Here is a 22,401-nt window from a genome sequence, read left to right as displayed (position 1 = left end):
CAGGACTTGCGGCTAGGACTTACAGTGATTCCCTAGTTGAACTCTTATTTAACAGATGAAGTTGAGACTCAATGATATTCGATGATTTGCCCATTACTCATTTGCAGTGCAAGGATTTGAACCTCTGACTCTAAATTCAGTACTCTTTCCACTGTGTAATTGTTCTGATCAAACAAGATGAGATGGTGTATGTAAAGCATTACATACACAATCAGTTGTCACCTTGTTAACAAATCTATTTATTTTCTTTATAACAAAGTTAAAATTTCTCAATTTACTCAGAAATACTATTTAAAATGCCAAACAGGGAATTGGGGCTTGTATATTCAGTTATTTCATTTCCAAGTTATTAACTAAGGTATTCATGGGGACCTATGCCAACCTTCTCCTAAACTTTGTCATTTAATAGCATCAAGCCTCAGGCAGTTCCAATTAAAAGAATGAGTGGAGGAGAGAGACACAGACAGACAAGAGAATGAGAGCTGCAGCATAGATTAAAAGGGGCGGTGGGGGGGAGAGCATACAAGGAATCAATAGCAAATCCATCTCTATTTACAGATTAATGGTTGAGCAGAGTGGAATGAGGGCTCAGAGTGAGGAGCGTAATGGGGGAGTAAGTGGAGTGAAGACAATTATCTCAGAAAAGGAGGACTTCTAAGTTATTGGGGGTGGTTCTGAGCCTAGGGAGATGGCTGGAAGGGCTGACATCAGCTTCCCACCCAGCCCCATGCTGGAATGGAGGGGAAAGGTCAGAGCTGGAAGTCAGCTAAGTGTGTAGGGAGGAAGCTCCATGGGCTTGGCAAGTCCCAATCGCCCCAGCCCCCTCCTGATTCAGATTCAGGATGATTTTATCTGACAGACACAGAGGGGGAGGAGGAGATCAGACACAAGTGAACCAGATGTTTGTGGGAAGGGAGGCTAATTCTAGGGAAACTTTAGCCTTTTTAAGGGGGTAAATGCTTTGGATATAATAAAAAACAAGGGTGAATGTAACTTTTGTTGTATTTGCAAGCCTTCTCTGCACCAGTCCTGCAGGGAGGGAGGTAGTAACATCCTGGTTAAGGATCATTGCCCTGCATAAAGGCATGTAGATGGTGAAATCACAACTGGGGAGCATCAGATCAGCCCAGGCCAGGCCATTCCATATGAAATCTCTAGAGGTCAGCTAGGCTAGATTAGGCTGGGTCCACACATTCCCAGCTCTCTGTACTACTGGCTTCAAGGAGTTCATTCAGTTGGTCCATGTGTCCAGGCAGGCCTCAAAGGTCAAAAAGGGGGCCCCATCTGTCTCTGTCCGGCAGTTCCCTTTATTCTGCTCTTCTTTCCTTTCCCAGTCTAGCTCTGGTTTGGGCTGTAGTACAGAATAGAGGTGAGACTCATAACCACTGTCTAGAATCATAATCCGGGCCCGGCGGAGACCCTCGGCATCCAAGGAGCGGTCTCGTGAAGCCTGTGGCCTCTCCAGTTTTGAGAGGAGCTGTGTGTCCCACTCTGACTCTGAAGAACAGGGCTCCTCCAGCAGCGGCGAGCTAACTTTAGCAGGAAGGAGAGAGGCAGGGGCTGCAGAAGGGACAGGGCACCAAGTGCCATCCGGATTACCTTGTCTCTCTGTTGGTGGGCAAAGGGGTAGGGATCCCACATCCTCTGATGATGGGAAATGCTTCTTGGAGTTCAAGGTTGTCAGTGGGATGGGTGCAGGTTGGCAGGCTGAGAGGCTAGACTGAGAATGATGGTCAGGGGAAGGTCTAGAGACCCAACAGGGAGACAATCTTGGGGTTCTTTGTGCATCTTCTTCGAGGGAAAAAGGGCTTCCCTCTTCAGACACCTTTGTTATTATGTCTACTTCCAAGCCTGGGTGACCAGAGCACGGTGAATCTCTCCGCAGCTTGCTAGGGGAGCTGGGCTGCGAGGGAGACATAGACTTGTGGGTAGCACCAATTGGAGAGGCAAGCAAAATGTCTGGATTCAAAGTAAGGTTATGAGTGGGAGAGAGTGTGTCTCTTTGCTCCTGGCTCATTACTAGAGGGCATAGGACAGGTGTATCTGTGATGCTGGGGCAGGGCAGAGCCTCAATGGGCACCCGAAGTTTCTTCTCAGCCCTACAATTAGGGGCCTGGAGTTTCCGCTTATGGCCCATCCCTGCCCTGTCTTGATCATTGAGGAAAGGAGGGGGTGCTGACTCGTCACAGCAGTAGGGTTGAGCCAAGAGCTTCCCAGAAGCAGCACAGGCCAGAGTGAGCTGGTGAACAAGGGATGGTGCTCCTGAGGAGTTCCCAACTGTCCCACCCAATTGCCCCAACTTCTCAGAGTTTTCCATTCCTAGAGCTTTTCCACCACTAGTCTGTTGAGCTGGTGCCAAGAGAGCAAGCGTGTCTGATGACAAATGATCACCTTGCGTCTTCCCGGCACTTCCCGGATCTCCATTTGTCCTGGGAGATGATGCCCTGGGATCTGGAAAGTGGTCGAGAGGAGGTGGTCTTTGCAAAGAACCCAAGCTATGTTGTTCCGGGCCAACAGCTGGAGAATCCGACAGCCTAGAAAGAGAATTCCTTGATCAGCTACAAGTAGAGACTCACAGAGAGGGAGAAGAGAAAGACTCAGTTTTTTCCCCAACTAAAAAAGATCAGCATTCCTCTCTCCGAGGTCCTTGTGCACCCCAGTGAAACAGCTGAGAGTTCAACCCTGCATTGGTTTTCCAGAATGCCCTCTTGTCTTGGCTGTGTGGCCTTGTGGTCAGAGCTGACCAGAGAGGAGCAGGTGAGAGGGCAGCCTATTTAGTGACTCTAAACAAAGGAATCCTGTTGTGGGGGCGTGCTGCTGGAGAGGGCAGAGGAAGAAGCAGCAGCAACAGGGAGGAGGTGAAACCGCAGCTCTGGGCTGCCCACAACCAAAGCTGGCTCAGAGTACCAGAGGTTGTCTCTTCCTTTTGTCCCTCAGAATCTCCTTCCTCACCAGAAATATTCCCACTTTATCTGAGGTGATTTAGTTTCTTTTTAAAGGGAGAATTCTTTTTTTCTTTTCTGATCTGTTTCTTCTTTCCCCCAGAGGGAAGAGAATTCTCTGATGTCACACACACACACACACACACACACACTCTCACACTCACAAACCAAGAGAAGAAGATGAAGGAGAGAGAAGAAAACACCACATAATTCCCTCCTCACCCCTGCAGATCCCAACAACCTGCAATTTCTTTCTACCCCTGTCCCAAGCATTTGAAATGGGAGAGATTATCAAAGGCAACACTCCAGGTACAACTGGGAAAGTCCAACTCACCTGGGGGGTAGCACCTGAATAGAGAGTTCAGCAAAGTTATTGCTGAGCTGGGAAGTTATCTGGTCCACTGCTGTATAATTGGAGGCTTCCACAGCAAAGCCCTTGTGTTGGTCACTTTGGAGATGCTGCATGGGAAGCAGAGATGCAGACTTTTAAATGAAGTGGTGATTGCACATGTAGACAAGGGCACTATTGAGCTTCCCTTGGGAGCTGAAAGCCAGATGCTGATGATTGGGGCATGAGTACTGCCCCCAAATTGGCTATCCTGGCAGGGAAGGGTGGGGGGTGAAGGATCTGTGATTTGAGGGCCCCCTAGTTGCCCTATCTACATTATTGTAATACACCAAAACCTCTGTGAGTGAGAAGGAAGCCTCTTTAAAAAACCCCAGTCATCTGAAGAAGCAGCCTTACCATATGGAGCTCCTCAAAGTCCTCTTGGCAACACTCACAGTAGCCCTTCTTTCTCCTGGGCACTGTACAGGCTGGAGAATGGGGGCTCAGCTCTTCACCTTCAGGATGTCTAGGGAAAGAAACACAACAAGATGCCTTGAGAGCACCCTTCAAAAACTAAGCCAGTCACTTATATTTCTTCCAAGACCTATATCTCCAGATACCTTTTGACTTGCAACCCAACAGCCCTGAGGATGCAGGGTCTGGGAAGGAGATGGTGGCACTGGAAAGAGACCAATAAGGAAGAAAAAAACATGTTTCTTATTTCCACTTCATACTGGGAATATCCCTCTCAGTGTCTATTATCTTCTAGCAGCTAAGAGAATATAAAGAGGGTGGTAGAAACCAGGCTGGAGGTCTTTTTCTTGTGACTCAGAACTCCTTCTTTCTTGACCTCTAGCTTTCCTCTTGCCTGACAGTGGATGTGGGTGGGCTTCTTCAACCCAATCCCTGACCTGAGGGCATAGAGAAAGCATCTGTGAAAACAAAGAGGACCACTTGTAGGGAACCAAATTCTGTCTACCACCAAACCAATCTGACTTCTGAGACAAAATAAAACAAAGACCACAAAGCAAAATAGGTAAAATCACAAACTCTTTCTCCTCCAAACTGCAGCATTCTTCCCATCTTTCTGAAGTCAATCTGTGACTATCTCCTTGTCCACCTGATCCTAAGTGTTAAGATCAAAGATTCAGTGCTAGAAAGGCCAGGAGGGATCCTCTCATTCAAAGTCTTCACTTTACATACAAGAAAAGTGAAGGTTGGAGGGAAAAAGCACTTGTCTGAGATGCCCCAAGTGCTGAGCAACAGAGGCAGGAGCTCCCTGTGCTACACTAAAGGAAATCTCTGGGAGGGCAGCAATTGAAGTCTACACTGATGACTTTTCCATCTAGCCATCCATCTCACCCACTTCTTGCCTGGACTCTTGTTCCATCCTTGCTTCTCAATGTTTCCAGCAGCTCACATCAATGTGTCTAACCAACCTCTTTCTGATCCTTGAAAACAAGATTTTCTTCTCTACCTTCTTATTCTCTTATAATTAAAATTTCTTTAGTATTCATAGTAATGAAATACCCAATCAATAGACCTACAACTAATCTACATATGATATCTTAGAGACTTGCATAGACATTTAGAAACTAACTTGTATAAGATCCAGTGATTACGTATCAGAAAACAAATCTGACAGGTCTTCTGAATTCCAAGATCAGCTCTCTATCTCTGTGATTGTGCCATGGCTGAGCTTTGCTAGATAGGTGATGTTCCTGTGGGTAAAATAATATAAATTTTTACCCACCATACTTGCTATGGTAAATATTCAGAAAACTTGCTTATCACAGATATACACTAACCTCAAATCACATTAGACCTTGAACTCATATAAAACTTGACAAAACAGCTACTCTTGGTCATGGGAAACTTCATATGCTATGTCTCCTGACTCTCACACTGTGTTAGCAACTTAAAAGTCTATTGCGTTGCTGTCTCTCCTAATAAGGAATACTGCACCATGAGCAAATACATTTTGAGAACAAATGCTTTATGTCATGTTGGCTCTCATGGCCTTGAAATTAATTGTGATCATTCATCAAATCAAATTCTGTCACTTTTCCATCGGAAATCTTCCTCCCATTATCTTCCTTTAGATGATGCTCACCTTCGTCTAGGTCTCAGTCTAAGTGGTGGGATGACAACTGCTGCTGAGCTACTCTTGTCTAACAGGAATTCATCATCTAGACAATCAAGTGCCAGCTGAACTTGGCTGAAATACTTGAGCAGATACACAACTTTCCTTCTCCCCAATATATCACTTGGGTCAGTGATGGCATTTCCAGGGACTGCCTGGTACTAGCGACAGGACTAAAGTGGATACAAAATAATTTCATTATGTAAAGACCAAAGGGAACCATAGGAGGTCACCTAGTCTACTCCCTTTTCATGCTAACAGCACAGATGGAAACTCAGAGTAAATCTTTATAACCCTTCATTTGTACCAGTCCTCCATGTTCAGGTACTCAGGAATGAAGCCAGAAAGACCTACTTGGCTTTGTGTTTGCGGAAGGAAGTTCTCACAGTTTCAAATGGACTTGAGTTTTGGGGTCCCAGGAAGTTAAGCTCGGGAAAACGCTTGAACTGATGGTAGAAAGGTTGGAATTTCCTGAAAAACAAAAACACAACAAACCCATAAAGTTCCAAAGTTTATAATTGGGGAGAGAAGGAGACAAAGGATCAATCCACATAACAGGTCCAGAGGAACAATTCTAATTACATATTTAAATTTTAGTTTAATTTTAAAAAAATTTCAAAGCAAAAATAATATCAATTATATCTAAATGAATACATTTAGATACTGTTTAAAATATTTTCATACTCATTATTTCCTTTGAACTTTTCAGCAAATTGCTGGGGATAAAATACTGGAGTTGGAGTCAACAAAATACTTATTGGCTGTGTGACCATGGGTAAGTCACCAAATCTGTTTGCCTCAGTTTCTCCAACTACAGAATGGAGATAATCACAGTACCTTTTGTGAGGACAAAATGAGAAAGTAATTATAAAGCACTTAGCACAGGACCTGGCAGTAGCAAGAGTTACATAAATATCAGCTATTTTTTATTATTAAAAACCCAATGATGTGGATCACAGGAGCATAGAATTTAGAACTGGAAAGGGGAAACAGAAAAGTGAAGGAACTTATCTAAAGTCACACATATGACTATGCTCCATTCAAATCTGAGCAACTTTGACAGGATTTTTATTTATTCTAGTTAAAAAGGGTTCTATATTTATTAGACACCTATTAACTACAAGATAACTATGCTTGTTTCTGGGGATACAATCTCTGTCTTTGAGGGAAGACAATATAGATGAGGGAAGAGACGTATCTAATAGAAATTAGAATGTCACAAAGGCAAGAGGCACAACAAAAAAGGAGATATGAGACTTATGAAAAGAAGTCTTTCTAGTACAGAAGGGAATCAGGAAGAACTTCAGGGAAGAGGTGGCCCTAAGAAGAGCCCTAAAGAAATGGTAGGAACTGGGGGGAAGATCTGTCCTCAGCAGTACAGGAAACAGGGTGATAGAAATAAGAGGCAAGAAAGGCGAGGATGAGAATGAGTCTGGCTTGAAGCATGTAAGGGTAGTGAAACAGGGCTGAAAAGTAACCCTGGAGCCAGCTTGTGCCCCCTTTAATGCCAAATTTCAGAAATTATATACTATCTTGTAGATAGTAGGAGACCACTCAAGGTCTAGGAGCAAGGAACTAACATACTTAGAACTGGGCATTGGCAAGACTGCTTTGGCAACCAAATAAAGAACAGACATGAAAAAGAGGATATCAAAACCATGGAGATCAATTAGATTTATTCCACTAATTTAGACAAGAAGTAAATTATGTGGTGATGGTAGTGGTGGCAGTGGAAAGAAGGAAGGGACTAGATGAGAAAGGTGACAGCAAATGAAGAGTCAAAATTGATTGGTTTGAAACTGAGGAATTAGAGAATTGCCTTCGACAGAAATAAATCGACAAGGAGGCTGGATGAGTTTTGGGAGAAAGATAAGCTTGACTGGACATTCTGGGAGTGAGATATTGAAAGGCTGTCAAGCTTGAGATCCAAGTCTATAGATTTTCCGAGTCATTAACATAGAAGAGATCATTGAAACCATGGGAATGGACAAAGCCTTCAAGGAGAAAAGTGTAGCAAGAGAATAAAAGATGATCAAGGATCCAGCAGAAAACAGATGATTTTCAGAAAAATAATTCCCCCTCATTCCTCCCAACAAGATTATAGGCAAAGAAGAGTTCCGCTTTAGGTTAGTTCTTTAGTATTTTTACCTCCCAAGAAGATACAATCTTTTCATTTTTATGCAGGGATCAGCAGAAAAGTTTGAAGAAGTTGAATAAGAGGGGATGAGGCAGCAAAGACCTGACAATCAGATTTTCACAGTGTGACTTCAGCATTATGTCTGAAGAAACTCAGTATCTCAGATGATTGAGAGATTCTCGTTTTAGTATGCAAATTCAAATATAAAAATGCCTTTCAAAACAAAATAAAAAACTAATTTTTAGAAATTCCAGAGATTAGAGTTGAGACCAAATCACTAGAACATAGTCCTTTAGTGATGTATCATTCTTTCAATACACTCTCCTTTCTTTAGGACTGAGCTTTCTTTCCATTAGTGTTTATAGCTGAGCATCTCTCTGGATGCTTGTGGGATAGAAGGCTAATCATGATTTACTCAATGAAAGGGCTAAAAAAACACAAGAGGCCTCAGCTGTAGATCAACTCTCTTTGTCCTTACAATACAAACTGGACACGATCAGGTGCTTTTTGTTTACACAGTGATTCAGACAAAGGCCAAAGACAGAGAACACTTCTGCAAAAGTGCTAAATGTACTAGCTCTGGAGCCTAAGGACCAGAATTCAATCCCCATGGCTAGAGCTTACCATCTGGATGACCTTGGACAAGTCAATGAACTTACGTGGCCTCAAATTCCTCATATGTAAAATGTGACCAGAGTGTGATCACAAGTAAAACATGGGGGTTGGATTATATGGCTTCTGAGTTGCCCTCCTAGGGAAATGAGTTAATCTAGATTATTTATGATACAGATTTGTCTGTAAATCCTGGGTTGCAAGAAAAACTTCAGGAATACTAACATTGTATATAGACTGAGTTCCTTAGATTACAGAATACTCACATGTCAGCCCTTTTATCTGATCTCCTCAATCACATTGATAGAAATGCTTCTCCCCATATTACTCAAGAATAAATGAAGATTAGGAATTCACCCACAATTATGGTGCTAAGAAGTAATGGAGGTGGGGCTTACCCCCTAGTTTTTCTGACTCTGAGCCCAGTGTTCTTTCCACTCGAGTACTGTTGTTAATTTTCCCCCCTGTATATGCTATTTTGGATTTTTCATATCTTTGTTCTCATCCATTTGTATAAATATCTCAGAGCCGATTACTAACACATTTTCAGCACAGACACATACTTTACTCCCATTTATAGGGTTTTCTGCCCCCTGCCAATCCTCTGGGTCCCATTAAGCCTCTACTCTGACTGCTGCCAAGGGGAGTAGGGACAGCTTTCCTTGGAAGATGTGCTATGTTCCTCTTAGCAGAGTTCTCTGCTATTTTCATTCAATGGTATGCTTGGGAATCCCTGTACCCCAGGGAGCAGAGGCTCATCTATGATAGGTACTCACAAAACAAAAGGCTTGATAATCCTCATTGGTCTAACACTGGGGTAGCCCTGCCTCATCAGCTCTAGGTGATCCTTGTAAGAGGAGAGAAGTAACATGACAGAACAGGTTGGAAATCAGATTCTAGTTGGCATTGTGATTAACTAGTTGTGTAGCTGTAGACAAATAATTTCAACTTTCCAGACAGGTCCCCCGTCTAAAAAATGGATAGTGTGGATTTGTGAGGATTAAATGAGATGAGATAAAAGGTCTTTTTTTTTTGAGGGGGGAGGGGGGAAGAGAAGCTTAAAAACAAACAAGCATCTCCTCAACAATATTAGGTACAAATATTCTTAAGTAGAATGAGAAACAACCAAAGTCAAAAATTCACTTAAGCTAAGTGAATGGATCTTCTCCCATACCAAACTCTTAAAACTTTTAGATTATTAAAATAATCTGATATTCACATTCATATGTACACTCAGAAAAAAAAAGAACAGTATTAATAAGCCCTAAAAAGGTTAAATAGGGTTAATAAAAATTTAGCATTTAAAATAGGAAATCTCAGTAATACACACACTAAATAGTCAACCCCTTGAGTAGTTTAGGTACAGGGAGTATCGTCATTTGTTGAACAATAACCTGAAATGATTAAAGACCAGATCAATATTATTCTCATTAAGGCTTCTGCCTAGCACATGCGGAGGGAAGCTCTTTCTGAAGAGGGAACAGGAGCATATACTGGATCTCAGGAACTTCCAATGTTAACTGCAGGTTAGTCACTATCAGTGCATCCTTGGACAAGTCATTTCCTTGTCAAGAACTCAAAGGAAGGCAGGCATTAAGGAGCTTTATTGGGGGAAATTTTAATTTACCTGCTGCTGTCTTCGATCTTTAAGAATGGAACCTTCAATCTTGCCACTGAAAGAGCAACAACATACAAGTTTAGCCTACAGATCAGACTTGGAGGAGGGTTTTCTTTATAAACAGGATGTACAGGAAGAGAAGGGATATTCTGCCAAAGTCTGAAAGGCTCTCATAAGCTAGAAAAACAAGACAGATTGAGATGGGTCTTTCCATTTGGCAAGGGATAAGTTTTCTACTCTTTTCTTTCCCTCCTTCATTTGGATAACATTAACAGTTCTGAGATTTCCAGAAAGAGAAATAGTAATATATAGGGAAGGGGTCTCCTGATTTCAATAGAGAACAGGAAAGTCTCTGAGAACACATTCAGGAAACCAGTAAATAAAACAGAATGCTAACATGAGCTATTATACAAAAGCTCTGTTTAGGTAGGAGAAAACCTACCCACACCTACTTCCATTACAAATTTTGTTAAAAAGTCACTTCTATAACTTTGTCTTGAGTTATGAGTGTTGGTGAGATCTTCCTCAAAGGCTTGACACCAATTTCAAGGGTCCTAAAAATCTCTCAAAATATCATTCCACACTATACAAGAGGGAAAGGTGATAAGATCAAAGAGATAGCTGGAGTAACAGCCATACTTAAGAGGCTAGGGCCAAAACATCTAAGCTCTAAAATGGGGAGTGAAGTTTCAAAACAAAAATGTGGCTGATGAAACCTAAAAAAGGCATTTGGTTTTAGAAATAACACCAAGTTAAACAACAACAACAAAAAAAATGTACTTACTATTAGCTTGAGTTGCTTATAAAATCTACAATGTCTGCTGGGTAAATAGTTTAGTAATGTACGCTGCTCTTGCTGCAGTCCACCTATGAAACTTGGGGGGCTGATCACTGTTCACTCATTCTGGGGGCACACCAGTAGAGGAAAGACAAGGAGTGGCAGTTCCTTGAATATCTAATTCTGGATAGTGATGCTACTTTCTAATCCCATTTCTTCTTGGGGAGCAGAGGTGCTAGAGAGTGAGAATTCATTTGGAGATCAGACATGGAGAAGCCCAGTTGTTGACAGAATTGTAGATAGTGTGAGTAAACAAAAATAGCCAGAGATGAAGAAATAGAGCATATACTCAAAAAGGGATCTGAAAAACACCAGAAAGCACCAGGACTTCAAGATAAGGCTGGTATCACCAGGCATCCCAACCCAAATTTAGGATCTTGACAACATCAAAGAGCAGCCTCTTTAGCCTTAAGACAGCAGCTTTTGTTAATCATATTTTGGGTGATTCTTTCTCTTTTCCAATTAACTTAGACACAAGGATTAAAATCAATTCCTCTAAGATTTCTTTGCATTTCAAAGACCAGTGCCAAGTGACTTTTCTTTGCTCCTGCTTTTGGATGTGTAAATGCCACTTAAAGAGCATCTCCGGGAGAAACTCTCTGTCCAAAATAAGATGATTAAGAAAAATCTTGTCAATCTGCCTGTTTGTCAAGTTTCAAGGAGTTTGGCATTTCTAAAAATGGAAAGCAGCTGTCAAACTGCCCACCCTAGAATGTTACAGAATTAAAAGTAAGAGGGAAAGAAGTGTTTCAAATCCAAATTCACTCCATGGCTAAATACAGTCAGAGGATCCAAAAGTATACACAATTGTGTGTACAACTCTGGCTCCAGAGGAATCCTGAGAGCCTAGCCCCTGAAAACACTCTCCCAGAAGCAGCCCCTCAGCTGGAATTAAAGGGTGGTTGCTCATCTCCACCCACAAATTAGGGCACCAGATCTTTGTGCTGACAAAGCACTGGGAATGAATGTGTGTTTGAGGCAGGAATGGATATAGATTGGACTAGTTTCCTGCCACAAATAGGATAGGACAGATGTCATCACACAGGGAATCAGAGGTGTTCAGGGAGGGAAGAATTTCAATTAGATGCTGAAAAGTTTCCACACTGACCTTTAGGAGCTCTTGATTCTACTGCTGCACATGTTTTCTAAATGGGAAGAAAGATAGATTAAAAGTAAGAAGAAACTGTGGGATGACATTCAGCAAGAACAAATACTATATGATCCATGCTGCTTTTCTCCTATATTTCCCTATTAAGGAGAGCTGGTCAAACCCAAATTCCTTGCTCATGGAAACCATCCAGGGTGGCTGAACTAGGGTCTGTGACTAAAAGAGCCTTGAAAGATGTTGAAAGTAAGCTGTCTATTCTGGCACATCTTAATGCAGCTGGAGGGTGGGAGAAGGGGACTAAATCAATAGGGGAATCTCCTAGTACTGTGCATATAATCTTAAACCAAAGACAAGTCAACCAAAAGTAATACATTTTCTAAATTTCCTTTCTAGTCTGTGGTAGCTTCAAGCACTGATCCCTGTGCCAAGAGCCTTAACTATTTTCTTGGCTAACAGGAAACTTATGCTCAAGACTTTTACCAAAAGCAGTAATTCTCCAGATGTGTTCTTTAGCTCACTAGTGGCCCAAGTGGACCCCTAGGGTGACCTGTAGGTTGGTACAAAATGCAAAGATAGGATATGCTAGTATCTATGTGAAGTTCCCAGAGAACATTAGGAGGAAAAAAAAGAGAAAGAGGTTTACTCTACATGTCAGATAGTTGGGAGTAAAGTAGAATATAGAATATAAATTTAGAGTTGGAAAGGATCTTAGGTAATTTCTTCCCATCTCCTGAACTTTTCAGAAAAGGGAATTGATACTCAGAGATTAAATGATTTACCTAAGATCATACAGATAATATACAATAGGGTTGGGATCAAAGAAATCTGCTCCAAAGGTATTAGAAGAAACGGGGTAGCAAGTGAAAATAATTTGGATGGCCCGCTGGATTACCCAAATGGTCAACAGACTTGAAAGCTTAGGAACCATTGACCTAGACAGACTACCCCAACCCTTTCCAACCTACCTTTGACTTCTTCTGTTCTTGTTCAGTCATACGCAAAATACCAAGGCACAGCTGTTGCACATGAGTCAACATTTCTATTGGGAGGAGGGAAAAAAAAAAAAAGAGGGATTATGGACCAAAGGGCCTAGTCCTTGTTTCCCTATATTCATCCTATCCATGGAGTCCCCAGGAATTATTCTCCAAATCCTGCTTCATGGACTCCAATAGCTTTGCCTGCCACCTTCTGGCAGCTTATAGCTCTTACAACTTTTGAAAGAAAACAGAAGAAAATGGCCCGGGGCAGACTGGAAATCCTTTGTTCTGGAGATAGGGGAAAGAAAGACTTGGCTAGATATAAATCAAGGCTTTCTCACAAATGCTAATAAGTAACAGTCCCAGATGGGTAAACTTCAAGAGCCAGAGAAAATAACTTCCAAGGATCCCGCAGTCTTCTTACAAAGTAGAGGTAGGGGGCTAACCATTCCAGAACTTAATTAACTCATCAGAAAAAAAAAATGCAAAGAATTTGCAGAAAAACTTAATTTTCATTAACTCGAAGTCCCTCTAGATCAGGGATACTTAAAACTAGCTTGCTGAGACAACTGTATAAATATGTATACATATATTGTATTTAACATATACTTTAACTACATTTAACATGTATGGGACTACCTGCTATCTAGGAGAGGGGATGGAGGGAAGGAGGGGAAAAGTTGCAAAAGAAGTTTTTGCAAGGGTCAGTGTTGAAAAATTACCCATACATATGTTTTGTCAATAAAAAGCTATAATAAAAAAAAGAAAGAGGGAAAGACACTATAGGATTAGAAGACAAACATTCATATTCTTAAAGTTAAGGTAGCAAATAGATTATTATAGAATTACCAGAATTAGAAAGTGACATTCAAGAGATACTACCTTGTCTTGTGCTGTTGAACATTTTTTATTATGACTCAAATAAAAGCATAATTGAGAGAAAAAAAAAAAAAAAACTAGCTTGCTGATCAGTACACCATGCTTGTGGGGATGGACTTAAAACCTAGAATGGGGGGAGATTAATATCCCTAGTCAATAATGACGGTTAAATTTATTTTACTTGAAGTACTATAGAACTTTAAGATTTATAAAACCCTTTTTAAAATTACTTCTTTTAATAGTTAAAACAATGCTATGAGATAGGTATGTTTCTATTTTGTAGAAAACAAGAGGAGTTAAACGGTCATGATTTGTTTAGAGTCATAGGAAGTTTCTGACACAGGTTTTGATGGTTCTTCATGATTAAATCTGGGACTCTATACTCTATAAATGATTTTTCTATAAGTTAAAAAAGTAGAAAGAACCAAAAGACTCAGGCTTAGAACTGAAAAGATGTTAAAATTGGCATTTCCAGACATACCTGTAATTGCAGGAGTGAAATCTAATATATCCCTTTTAGAAAAGTACTCCAAACGCCTGATAAAATATTTGGGGATATAATCACTCCTATATCACTCCCACAAAAACAAAACAAAAATCTTTGCATCAGATATTTCTGATAAAAGTCAGATATCTAAGATATATAAAGGGAATTGATGCAATATATATCTAAAAACCATTCCTCAAAAGTTGAAGGATATGAACAATTTTTTAAAGAAAAAATGCAAATTAAAAAGTTCTGAGATTTCACCTTATAGTATGCAAACTGGTAAAGATGATAAAATCCAAAACCAAACAATATTGGAAGGGCTATGGTAAGAAAGAACACTAATATGCTTTTGGCGATACTACCAAAGTGATGCAACTGTTTTGAGAAACAATTTGGAATTATGGGACAAACACAACTGAATTATTCATACCCTTTGACTTGGTCATTCTACTATCATAAATATACTAAAAGGAGTATATATATGAAAGGTCATATATATACTAAAATATTCATATCGAGATTTTTTCAGTAGCAAAACCCTAAAAAGAAACCTTAAAAATATCATTGGCTTGAGATTACCTGAACAAAGTGTATATATGAATGTAATGGGATGTTTCAACACTACAACAAATAATGAATTATTGTGCCTTAAGACGTAACAAGATGAGGAATTCTAAGAAGTAAGGAGACTTGGCTTTTTGGGATTATATCCTTCCAGTAAGTTCCATATCTGCATATCCCTAGCATCTAGAACAGGGCCCAAGCCAATACTTCAAAAATGCTTATAGACTGGCTAATTGAGTATAAAAAGAAGGATATCTGTTCTGCTCTAGCAATGTAACCAGAATCCCCTTTTTCCAAAAAAAATTTTTTTTGGCTTAAAAAAAAAAAAAAAAATTCAGTGTCATTTTATACTCATATGAAAGAGTGTTCCAAATCATTATTGATCAGAGAAATGCAAATTAAGACAACTCTGAGATACCACTACACACCTGTCAGATTGGCTAAGATGACAGGAAAAAATAATGATGAATGTTGGAGGGGATGCGGGAAAACTGGGACACTAATGCATTGTTGGTGGAGTTGTGAACGAATCCAACCATTCTGGAGAGCAATCTGGAATTATGCCCAAAAAATTATCAAATTGTGCATACCCTTTGATCCAGCAGTGTTTCTATTGGGCTTATATCCCAAAGAAATACTAAAGAAGGGAAAGGGACCTTATGTGCCAAAATGTTTGTAGCAGCCCTATTTGTAGTGGCTAGAAACTGGAAAATGAATGGATGCCCATCAATTGGAGAATGGCTGGGTAAATTGTGGTATATGAATGTTATGGAATATTATTGTTCTGTAAGAAATGACTAGCAGGATGAATACAGAGAGGACTGGCGAGACTTACATGAACTGATGCTAAGTGAGATGAGCAGAACCAGGAGATCATTATACACTTCGACAACGATATTGTATGAGGACATATTTTGATGGAAGTGGATTTCTTTGACAAAGAGACCTAACTGAGTTTCAATTGATAAATGACAGACAAAAGCAGCTACACCCAAAGAAAGAACACTGGGAAACGAATGTGAACTATCTGCATTTTTGTTTTTCTTCCTGAGTTATTTATACCTTCTGAATCCAATTCTCCCTATGCAACAAGAGAACTGTTCGGTTCTGCAAACATATATTGTATCTAGGATATACTGCAACATATCCAACATATAAAGGACTGCTTGCCATCTAGGGGAGGGGGTGGAGGGAGGAAGGGGAAAAAAATTGCAACAGAAACGAGTGCAGGAGATAATGTTGTAAAAAAATTTACCCTGGCATGGATTCTGTCAATATAAAGTTATTATTAAATAAAAATTTAAAAATAAAAATAAAAATAAAAAAATAAACAAAACAAAAAAAAATTCAGTGTCATTTTATTTTTAAGTACACATCCTCTCCTTTCCCACAGAGAAAGTAAGAAAAACAAAACCCCAGAAACAGGACAAGACTCATATAAACTAAAGCAGAAAGAAAAACAAAGCCAGCAGAACAATATGCACAATGATTATAAAAATGCAAATGAAAAAAGCATTAAAAAGTCCTAGATTCAATGTAATACCCAATATAAGTTCCAAAGGCCAGAAGCTGAAACAGGTTTTCATTTTCTCAGTAAGGACTCAGAAAACAATCAGTACATAATAATGAGTACAAAGTTGTTATGAGAGTTAGCTTTTCTTAACTGCCTCTCTTTGTTAAATGGGAAGATATATTGGAACATGAATGCTAGTATTTTTTTAAGGCATTGATGTAACTTAAAAATTAGTAAATAAAATTTTAAAAGAATTTGTTATCCTCTCATCCCTGTTTCATTACTAATGTTCTAAACCACCTACGGTTTGTCCCACACAGATTCACGTCCCATGTTCATTAATTCCCACCCACGTTGACTACACAAAAGGAAGAAAGTGAAAAGGTACCATCGACGTGGAGGATCTGTACTCCCCAGGATCGGGCATTGGTCAGGAGGCTACTGCTACCACCTGGGCTGCTACTGATGCTACCCTGAAAAGGGAGAACAAGAGTTAGACCCTAAAGTTATCTCTAGACCTGAGAATTTGGACTGTCCAGATCTTTATTATAGTCATCTCTCAGATAACCATAAGAACTAAAAGGAACAATAAATGATAATACACTTAAAGTATTTTCCTTTCATAATTCAGAGGCATGTGCAACAAGGAAGGAAATGAAGCTCAGAGAGAACTCTCACAACTGGTAAATGGTCCATTTAGGATTGAGATTGCTTCTCCAGCTACTAGAACATGCACCAAGATGTCCCTAGAAGTCTGTGTACTATTTCAGAGTCTTAGGACAGCTACTGATGACTCTTTATTCCATGGGAAGACAGAGTGAGACAACAGAAGGGGAAAGTGCCTCAGAAATAACCTCTGGGTAAACAAGTCTGATGACTTTTTTCTCCATTCACTGCCTCCCCAAATCTAATAGCTCATACAATATGTCTTAATGGGATCATATATCAGATAGGGATGAGGCTCTATTCCAATCCTCATATTTTACAGATGAAGATGCTGAGGCTAGGGGGGAGTTCACTGTTTATCCAAGGTCACAAAAGTAGAAAATGTCAGAAGCAAGATTTGAACCCAGATCCTGAGCCCAGAGCCAGTATCCTCTCCATTTTTCCACACTGCTCCCTTCTTTCACTAGGCGAGAATGGAAAGCACATTTACATTCCTTTTTTTTAGGTAAAAATTGGCAACATCTATCAAATCCACTGGCCCACTGCATCCTCTGGTGGATTTCAGGAGATGCCAGAGAATTCAGAGCAGAACGAACCTCTCCCCTTACTGCCCTTCCCAAGCTTGCCTGATTTTTGATGGCTTTTTGCAGCAGCTCTTTCCCTCTGCTCATGGGGACCTAGCAGGAAAAAGGACAAAATGACATTGCAGAGCTGATGTTCACCCAGCACGAGGTATAGTTTTACAGGTATAGTCCTGATACTTCTTCCCTAGGATGGCATGTTCTTTATCCCAGTATGCGTATAGTCACTGTTAAGGAATGAAATTTGACTGAACACCAGAGTTTCAGGGAGCCAAAAGCAGACTGACACCCTTGTATGGGTATTCTAGTCAAATCCCATCCTATTAGAAAGTCTCAGAAACAGTGACAAATAGAGCCATTCCTGAAAAATCCACAAGTCTTATCAAATATAAGATAGAGAAGACCTTGCAGAATTAGGACTAAAACTCTGGTCTTTTAAATCCTAGCCTAGAATTTTTGACCCTACCTGCCTACATGGAGGCAGATATACAGTAAGTTGTTAAGGTTTTCTCAAATGCAGTATACATCTGACCTGGCCAATATGTCAATTTGTGCCCAGGGAATATACCAAATGAGGTAATGGCTATAAAGAACTTGACAAATCTAAAAATGCTAATAAATGCTAACTATTGCTGCTCTTGTTGAAAACTTTAGTATTGACTTACGTTAGTTTAAGTTAAGGTGACTTTTTGAGTTACCTACATTATTGTTGGTGGCTCTAAGGCTCCAATAGATATTGGAATAGTATTTGTATGGAAGACAAAGGAAGCCATTCCCCAGGGATCTTATCATGCACACTCAGGCAACATACATGCCACTTCTTGTGTAAAGAGGAATGGTGTCTATTATTGAAGATTTGTACTGACAAATGCACTTTGGAGTAATAAGATACTACAACCATGTTTACAGAGTCATTGAGCCATGATGAAAATTCAGAAAAGAGACGTCTGTCCCAAATTAAAGTAGGAGGTAGTGAACAATAACAACAAAGGTCAAAGCTCAACAACCTCTTTCTGGGCAGAGCTCTCCTCACCCCCCAAGGTTAAACGAACACATAAAAACAAGTTCACAATTGTTTCAAAAATTCTTACAGTATCTCTTGACTTTGGTCCAAGCTTCTGGCCGACTTTAGGATCAGATGGAGAGGTCATTTCTACCCGTCTTTTCCTAAGATTTGAAAAGCCTTGCTGACCCGAGGTACTCTTCTCTGCTTTGGGTTCTCTTCGACTAGTAATTATGTAGCTTACTTCCTTGCTTAGAAAGCTCTCAATTACCTGAGAGCAGAGAGGGAAAGGTAGTTTAAAAAAAAAAAAAAAAAAAAAAAGATTGCAATTGCAGAATAGAATCATCAGTGCCAGGGTCTAGGAAGATAATTCTCCTTCTCATCAAGCCAAAAGTGAAAAAATATTAATGTTTTAGAACAATTTGAGGATAGCTATGTAGAAAAATCCTAGGTTGCCTAAACTATAAACAAACAAAATAAAATCAAACTCAGTCAATTGTAGAGACATAATGCTTTTGACCAGTTAAAAGCCATGAATAGTGAGCTGTTCTTTTGGTAGTAAACATAAGTGGAACAGTTTTTTTTCTTTTTAACATGAACTGAACTGATCCATGTGAGAAATGAATCTTTAATTTCAACAAGACTATTCTCAAAAAGGAGCTTAGGAAAAACAAGAGAAGAAAAGAATTTGAGGCCATTTGTGATTTCTAATGAAAGAATCGCTAGCTCTTCAGGTGTTGTTAGAAGAAGGAGACAGAGTCCTTTCAAATGGCATACTGAGACAGCACTGTTATTCAGAAAAGAGACTGAGGAAAAGTTCTGGTTGTTACTAATATAGATGACTGAACTGAATATGTACAAGAATGAATGCCAAAATGAGGCTAATAATAACACCTACCAGATTTGTTGCGAGGATCAAATGAAATAAAAGATGGAAATGCTTTGTAAACCTTAAAGTGCTATGTAGATGTTAAGTATTATGTTATTGTCAGAAGTTAGGAGAATCACTGTGATGAATGGAGAGGACAAAATTAACCAGATTAATTCTGATCAGCAACTCTTCATTCCATCCCCCATACCAAGGTTTCTTTGCTCAAATTTTCCTACCAGTCTGATGGCAAGGAACTTTTGTACGCTAACCCAGTTTGGACAAAGCTTAAACTTCTGTGTTTACTTGCTGCTGAACCAGGTACTAGTAACTCACTATGCTGTCTTCAAAGAAAAGTGTCATATAGAACTTCATGGGATCTCCGCCCTCACCATCTATTCATATGACTTCTTTAAGCTCTGTTTAATAACTTTTCTCCAATTTAACTATTTGCTAAATTCAAAAGTATACAACTAACTCAATTAAGTCCCAATCTTTTTAGAGTTTTGACAATTTTCTATTTGCATGATTTCACAATGCATCCACTACCCTGCTCTTACCTTCCCTAGAAGATATCACATGCCATACTTATATACTATTTAATTAGTTGAAATAAATTTGACAATCTAATGTTGGTTCTTTGAGATACAAACTTAGCCTCAACAGGAACAAGACGCACTCTCCATATCTAACCCCCCCAAAAAGGACAAATCTGTCACTCACTCCACCCAGCTGCTGAATAGCCTTCATCAGAAATTGAAGATTCTTCCCAGCAGGCAGATCCAAGTAGAAGGACTTTCCAGAAAGTGGCTGTCTCATGTCACCAGGAGGTACTTTACAGTTTTTTCCTAACCAACTAACCACTTGAGCCCCTAGAAAAAAGAGATAGTAAAAAGGAACAATAAACAAAATATTGATGATTGCTAGAGTATCCACACTGACAAGATACTTGACTCACTTATCCTGCTAATTTTCTCATTGACAAAACGCTGAAGATCATATTTGCATTTTCCCCTTACAGATATTTGTGAGTTTCTTGGATACCTCGAATGTTTAAAGTTACAATCCTGCTTGCTTACATATCATTGACTTTTCATAATTCCTTCCCCCACTCTATAAACTCTGGCAACTCTTTATTACCTCCAGAATCAAATATGAATTCTTGTTTGGCATTTAAAGCCACTTACAATCTGGTCCCAAGCTACTTTTCTAGTCTTATAACATATTCTTCCCTTTCCACATGCAGTGGCCATCTTACTATTCTTCATCCACAGTTCAATTTCCCATCTCCATGCCTTTGCACTGGCCATTCCCCATGCATGAAATGTACTCCCTTCTCTCCTAGCCTCTGAGAATCTCCATTTTCTTCAATGTTTAGTACAAGGACCTCCCTACATGAAACCTTTCCTCAGTTCACCTTCCCCTATATCTCATATTTATTTTGTATCCATATTTTATACCAAGTTGCTCAGCATACCTCCTTACAGCGAGTTCCTCAAGGGTTTGGTCTATTTCATTTTTGTCTTTGTAAACCAAGTGTCTAGCATACAGTAAGTGACTAATAAAAGATTACAGGCTGATAAAGCAGCAATCAGAGCTAAAGTTAAGATTAGTTTTTGTTTCTAAACATATCCATTGGTCCTCATTTCTTACTATTGTCATCTTCACCATTGCCTCAGACAAAACAAGTCTCTTACTGTCAAGAAACTTATATTCTAATGGTAATACAATGTATACCATAGATAAGGAAATACAAAGTAACTTGAGAGAACTGAAAGAAAGAGATCCTCAAGATCATCTCATTTGATTCTTCCATTTTTCAGATGAAGCAACTAAGGCCCAGAGAGGGGAAGTGACTTTCCTAGGATTACGGCAGTTAGTGGCAAATCATGTCTCCCAATTTCAAGCCCAAAGCTTTCTACTTCCATCTACTATAAACTCAATAAGAAAAAAAAAAAATCTCCCTTCCTGAGGTGGCACAGTGAATAGAGTTCTTGGTCCAGAGTCAGGGGTAAGACCCGAGTTCAAATGACCAGCAGGATGAATACAGAGAGGACTGGCGAGACTTACATGGACTGATGCTAAGTGAAATGAGCAGAACCAGGAGATCACTTTACACTTCGACAACGATATTGTATGAGGACATATTTTGATGGAAGTGGATTTCTTTGACAAAGAGACCTAACTGAGTTTCAACTGATAAATGATGGACAGAAGCAGCTACACCCAAAGAAAGAACACTGGGAAACGAATGTGAACTATTTGCATTTTTGTTTTTCTTCCCGGGTTATTTTTACCTTCTGAATCCAATTCTCCCTGTGCAACAGGAGAACTGTTCGGTTCTGCAAACATATATTGTATCTAGGATATACTGCAACATATCAAACATATAAAGGACTGCTTGCCATCTAGGGGAGGGGGTGGAGGGAGGGAGGGGAAAAATCAGAACAGAAACGAGTGCAAGGGATAATGTTGTAAAAAAAATTACCCTGGCATGAGTTCTAGCAATATAAAGTAATTATTAAATAAAGATTTAAAAAAAAAAAAAGACCCGAGTTCAAATCTAGTCTCAGATACCTACTAGCTGCGTGACCCTGGGCAAGTCACTTACCTCCATCTGCCTCAGTTTCCTCATTTGTACAATGAGCTGGAAAAGGAAATAGCAAACTACTCTGTTATCTTTGTCAAAAAACTCCCAAATGGGGTCAAGAAGAGTCAGGCCCGGCTTAACAAGTCCACTGATGAGAAACACAGATTTGAACACTTACCTGAATGTGGAGACAGGGGCTGGAGCCTCATCTCAGACATTAGCTTCCCAGGCTGGAAGACCCTGACAACACACCTGGGAAAGGAGAAGAGAGCAGCTGCTCAGCACGCATGGGCCCCAGGCTCTTTCCCTCAGCCTGTCTGCAACTCAGCTCAGAGACCAGAAAAGGCTCTCTTGCTAGTGGTCCCTCATGACTTCCTAATCTTCTCCCAGGCCCTCTTCAACTTCTGCTCCCCCTCCACGTCCCCATTCTCTTTAATTTGTGCTCCCTACCCCTCTCTACAGCCCCATCTCCCTCCACATCTACATTCTTCTTACTGTGTATCCCAGTCCGTTTTATGTCTCCATTCTCCTTACTGTACTCCCC

General features: G+C 39.9%; 1 protein-coding gene across 1 annotated transcript; it reads right to left on the bottom strand.

Annotated features, from left to right (window-relative positions):
• Nucleotides 1-215: 215 nt before the first annotated feature.
• On the bottom strand, nucleotides 216-22,105 carry DBF4B (DBF4 zinc finger B). Its single transcript, XM_051994852.1, has 12 exons — nucleotides 22,036-22,105; nucleotides 19,991-20,139; nucleotides 18,488-18,670; nucleotides 17,442-17,492; nucleotides 16,538-16,622; nucleotides 12,692-12,765; nucleotides 11,727-11,763; nucleotides 9,790-9,835; nucleotides 5,768-5,884; nucleotides 3,688-3,796; nucleotides 3,277-3,401; nucleotides 216-2,534 (listed from the first exon to the last, which is right to left on the bottom strand). The coding sequence occupies exons 1-12, from the start codon at nucleotides 22,073-22,075 to the stop codon at nucleotides 1,232-1,234; spliced, it is 2,319 nt and encodes a 772-aa protein (XP_051850812.1). The 5' UTR covers nucleotides 22,076-22,105; the 3' UTR covers nucleotides 216-1,231.
• Between the last annotated feature and the right edge of the window lie 296 nt (nucleotides 22,106-22,401).

This window comes from Antechinus flavipes, chromosome 4 (assembly GCF_016432865.1).
Source record: "Antechinus flavipes isolate AdamAnt ecotype Samford, QLD, Australia chromosome 4, AdamAnt_v2, whole genome shotgun sequence".
Classification (NCBI taxonomy): Eukaryota; Metazoa; Chordata; class Mammalia; order Dasyuromorphia; family Dasyuridae; genus Antechinus; species Antechinus flavipes.
This window is presented reverse-complemented; position numbering and strand designations above follow the sequence as displayed.

Excerpts from the sequence above, each read along its gene's own strand:
- DBF4B (XM_051994852.1), bottom strand. The coding sequence starts at position 22,075 with ATGTCTGAGATGAGGCTCCAGCCCCTGTCTCCACATTCAG. Across the intron at positions 20,140-22,035 it reads GCCCCTGTCTCCACATTCAG|GGGCTCAAGTGGTTAGTTGG; the intron begins GTAAGTGTTCAA and ends TCTTTTTTCTAG. Across the intron at positions 12,766-16,537 it reads ACAGATCCTCCACGTCGATG|AAATGTTGACTCATGTGCAA; the intron begins GTACCTTTTCAC and ends TCCTCCCAATAG.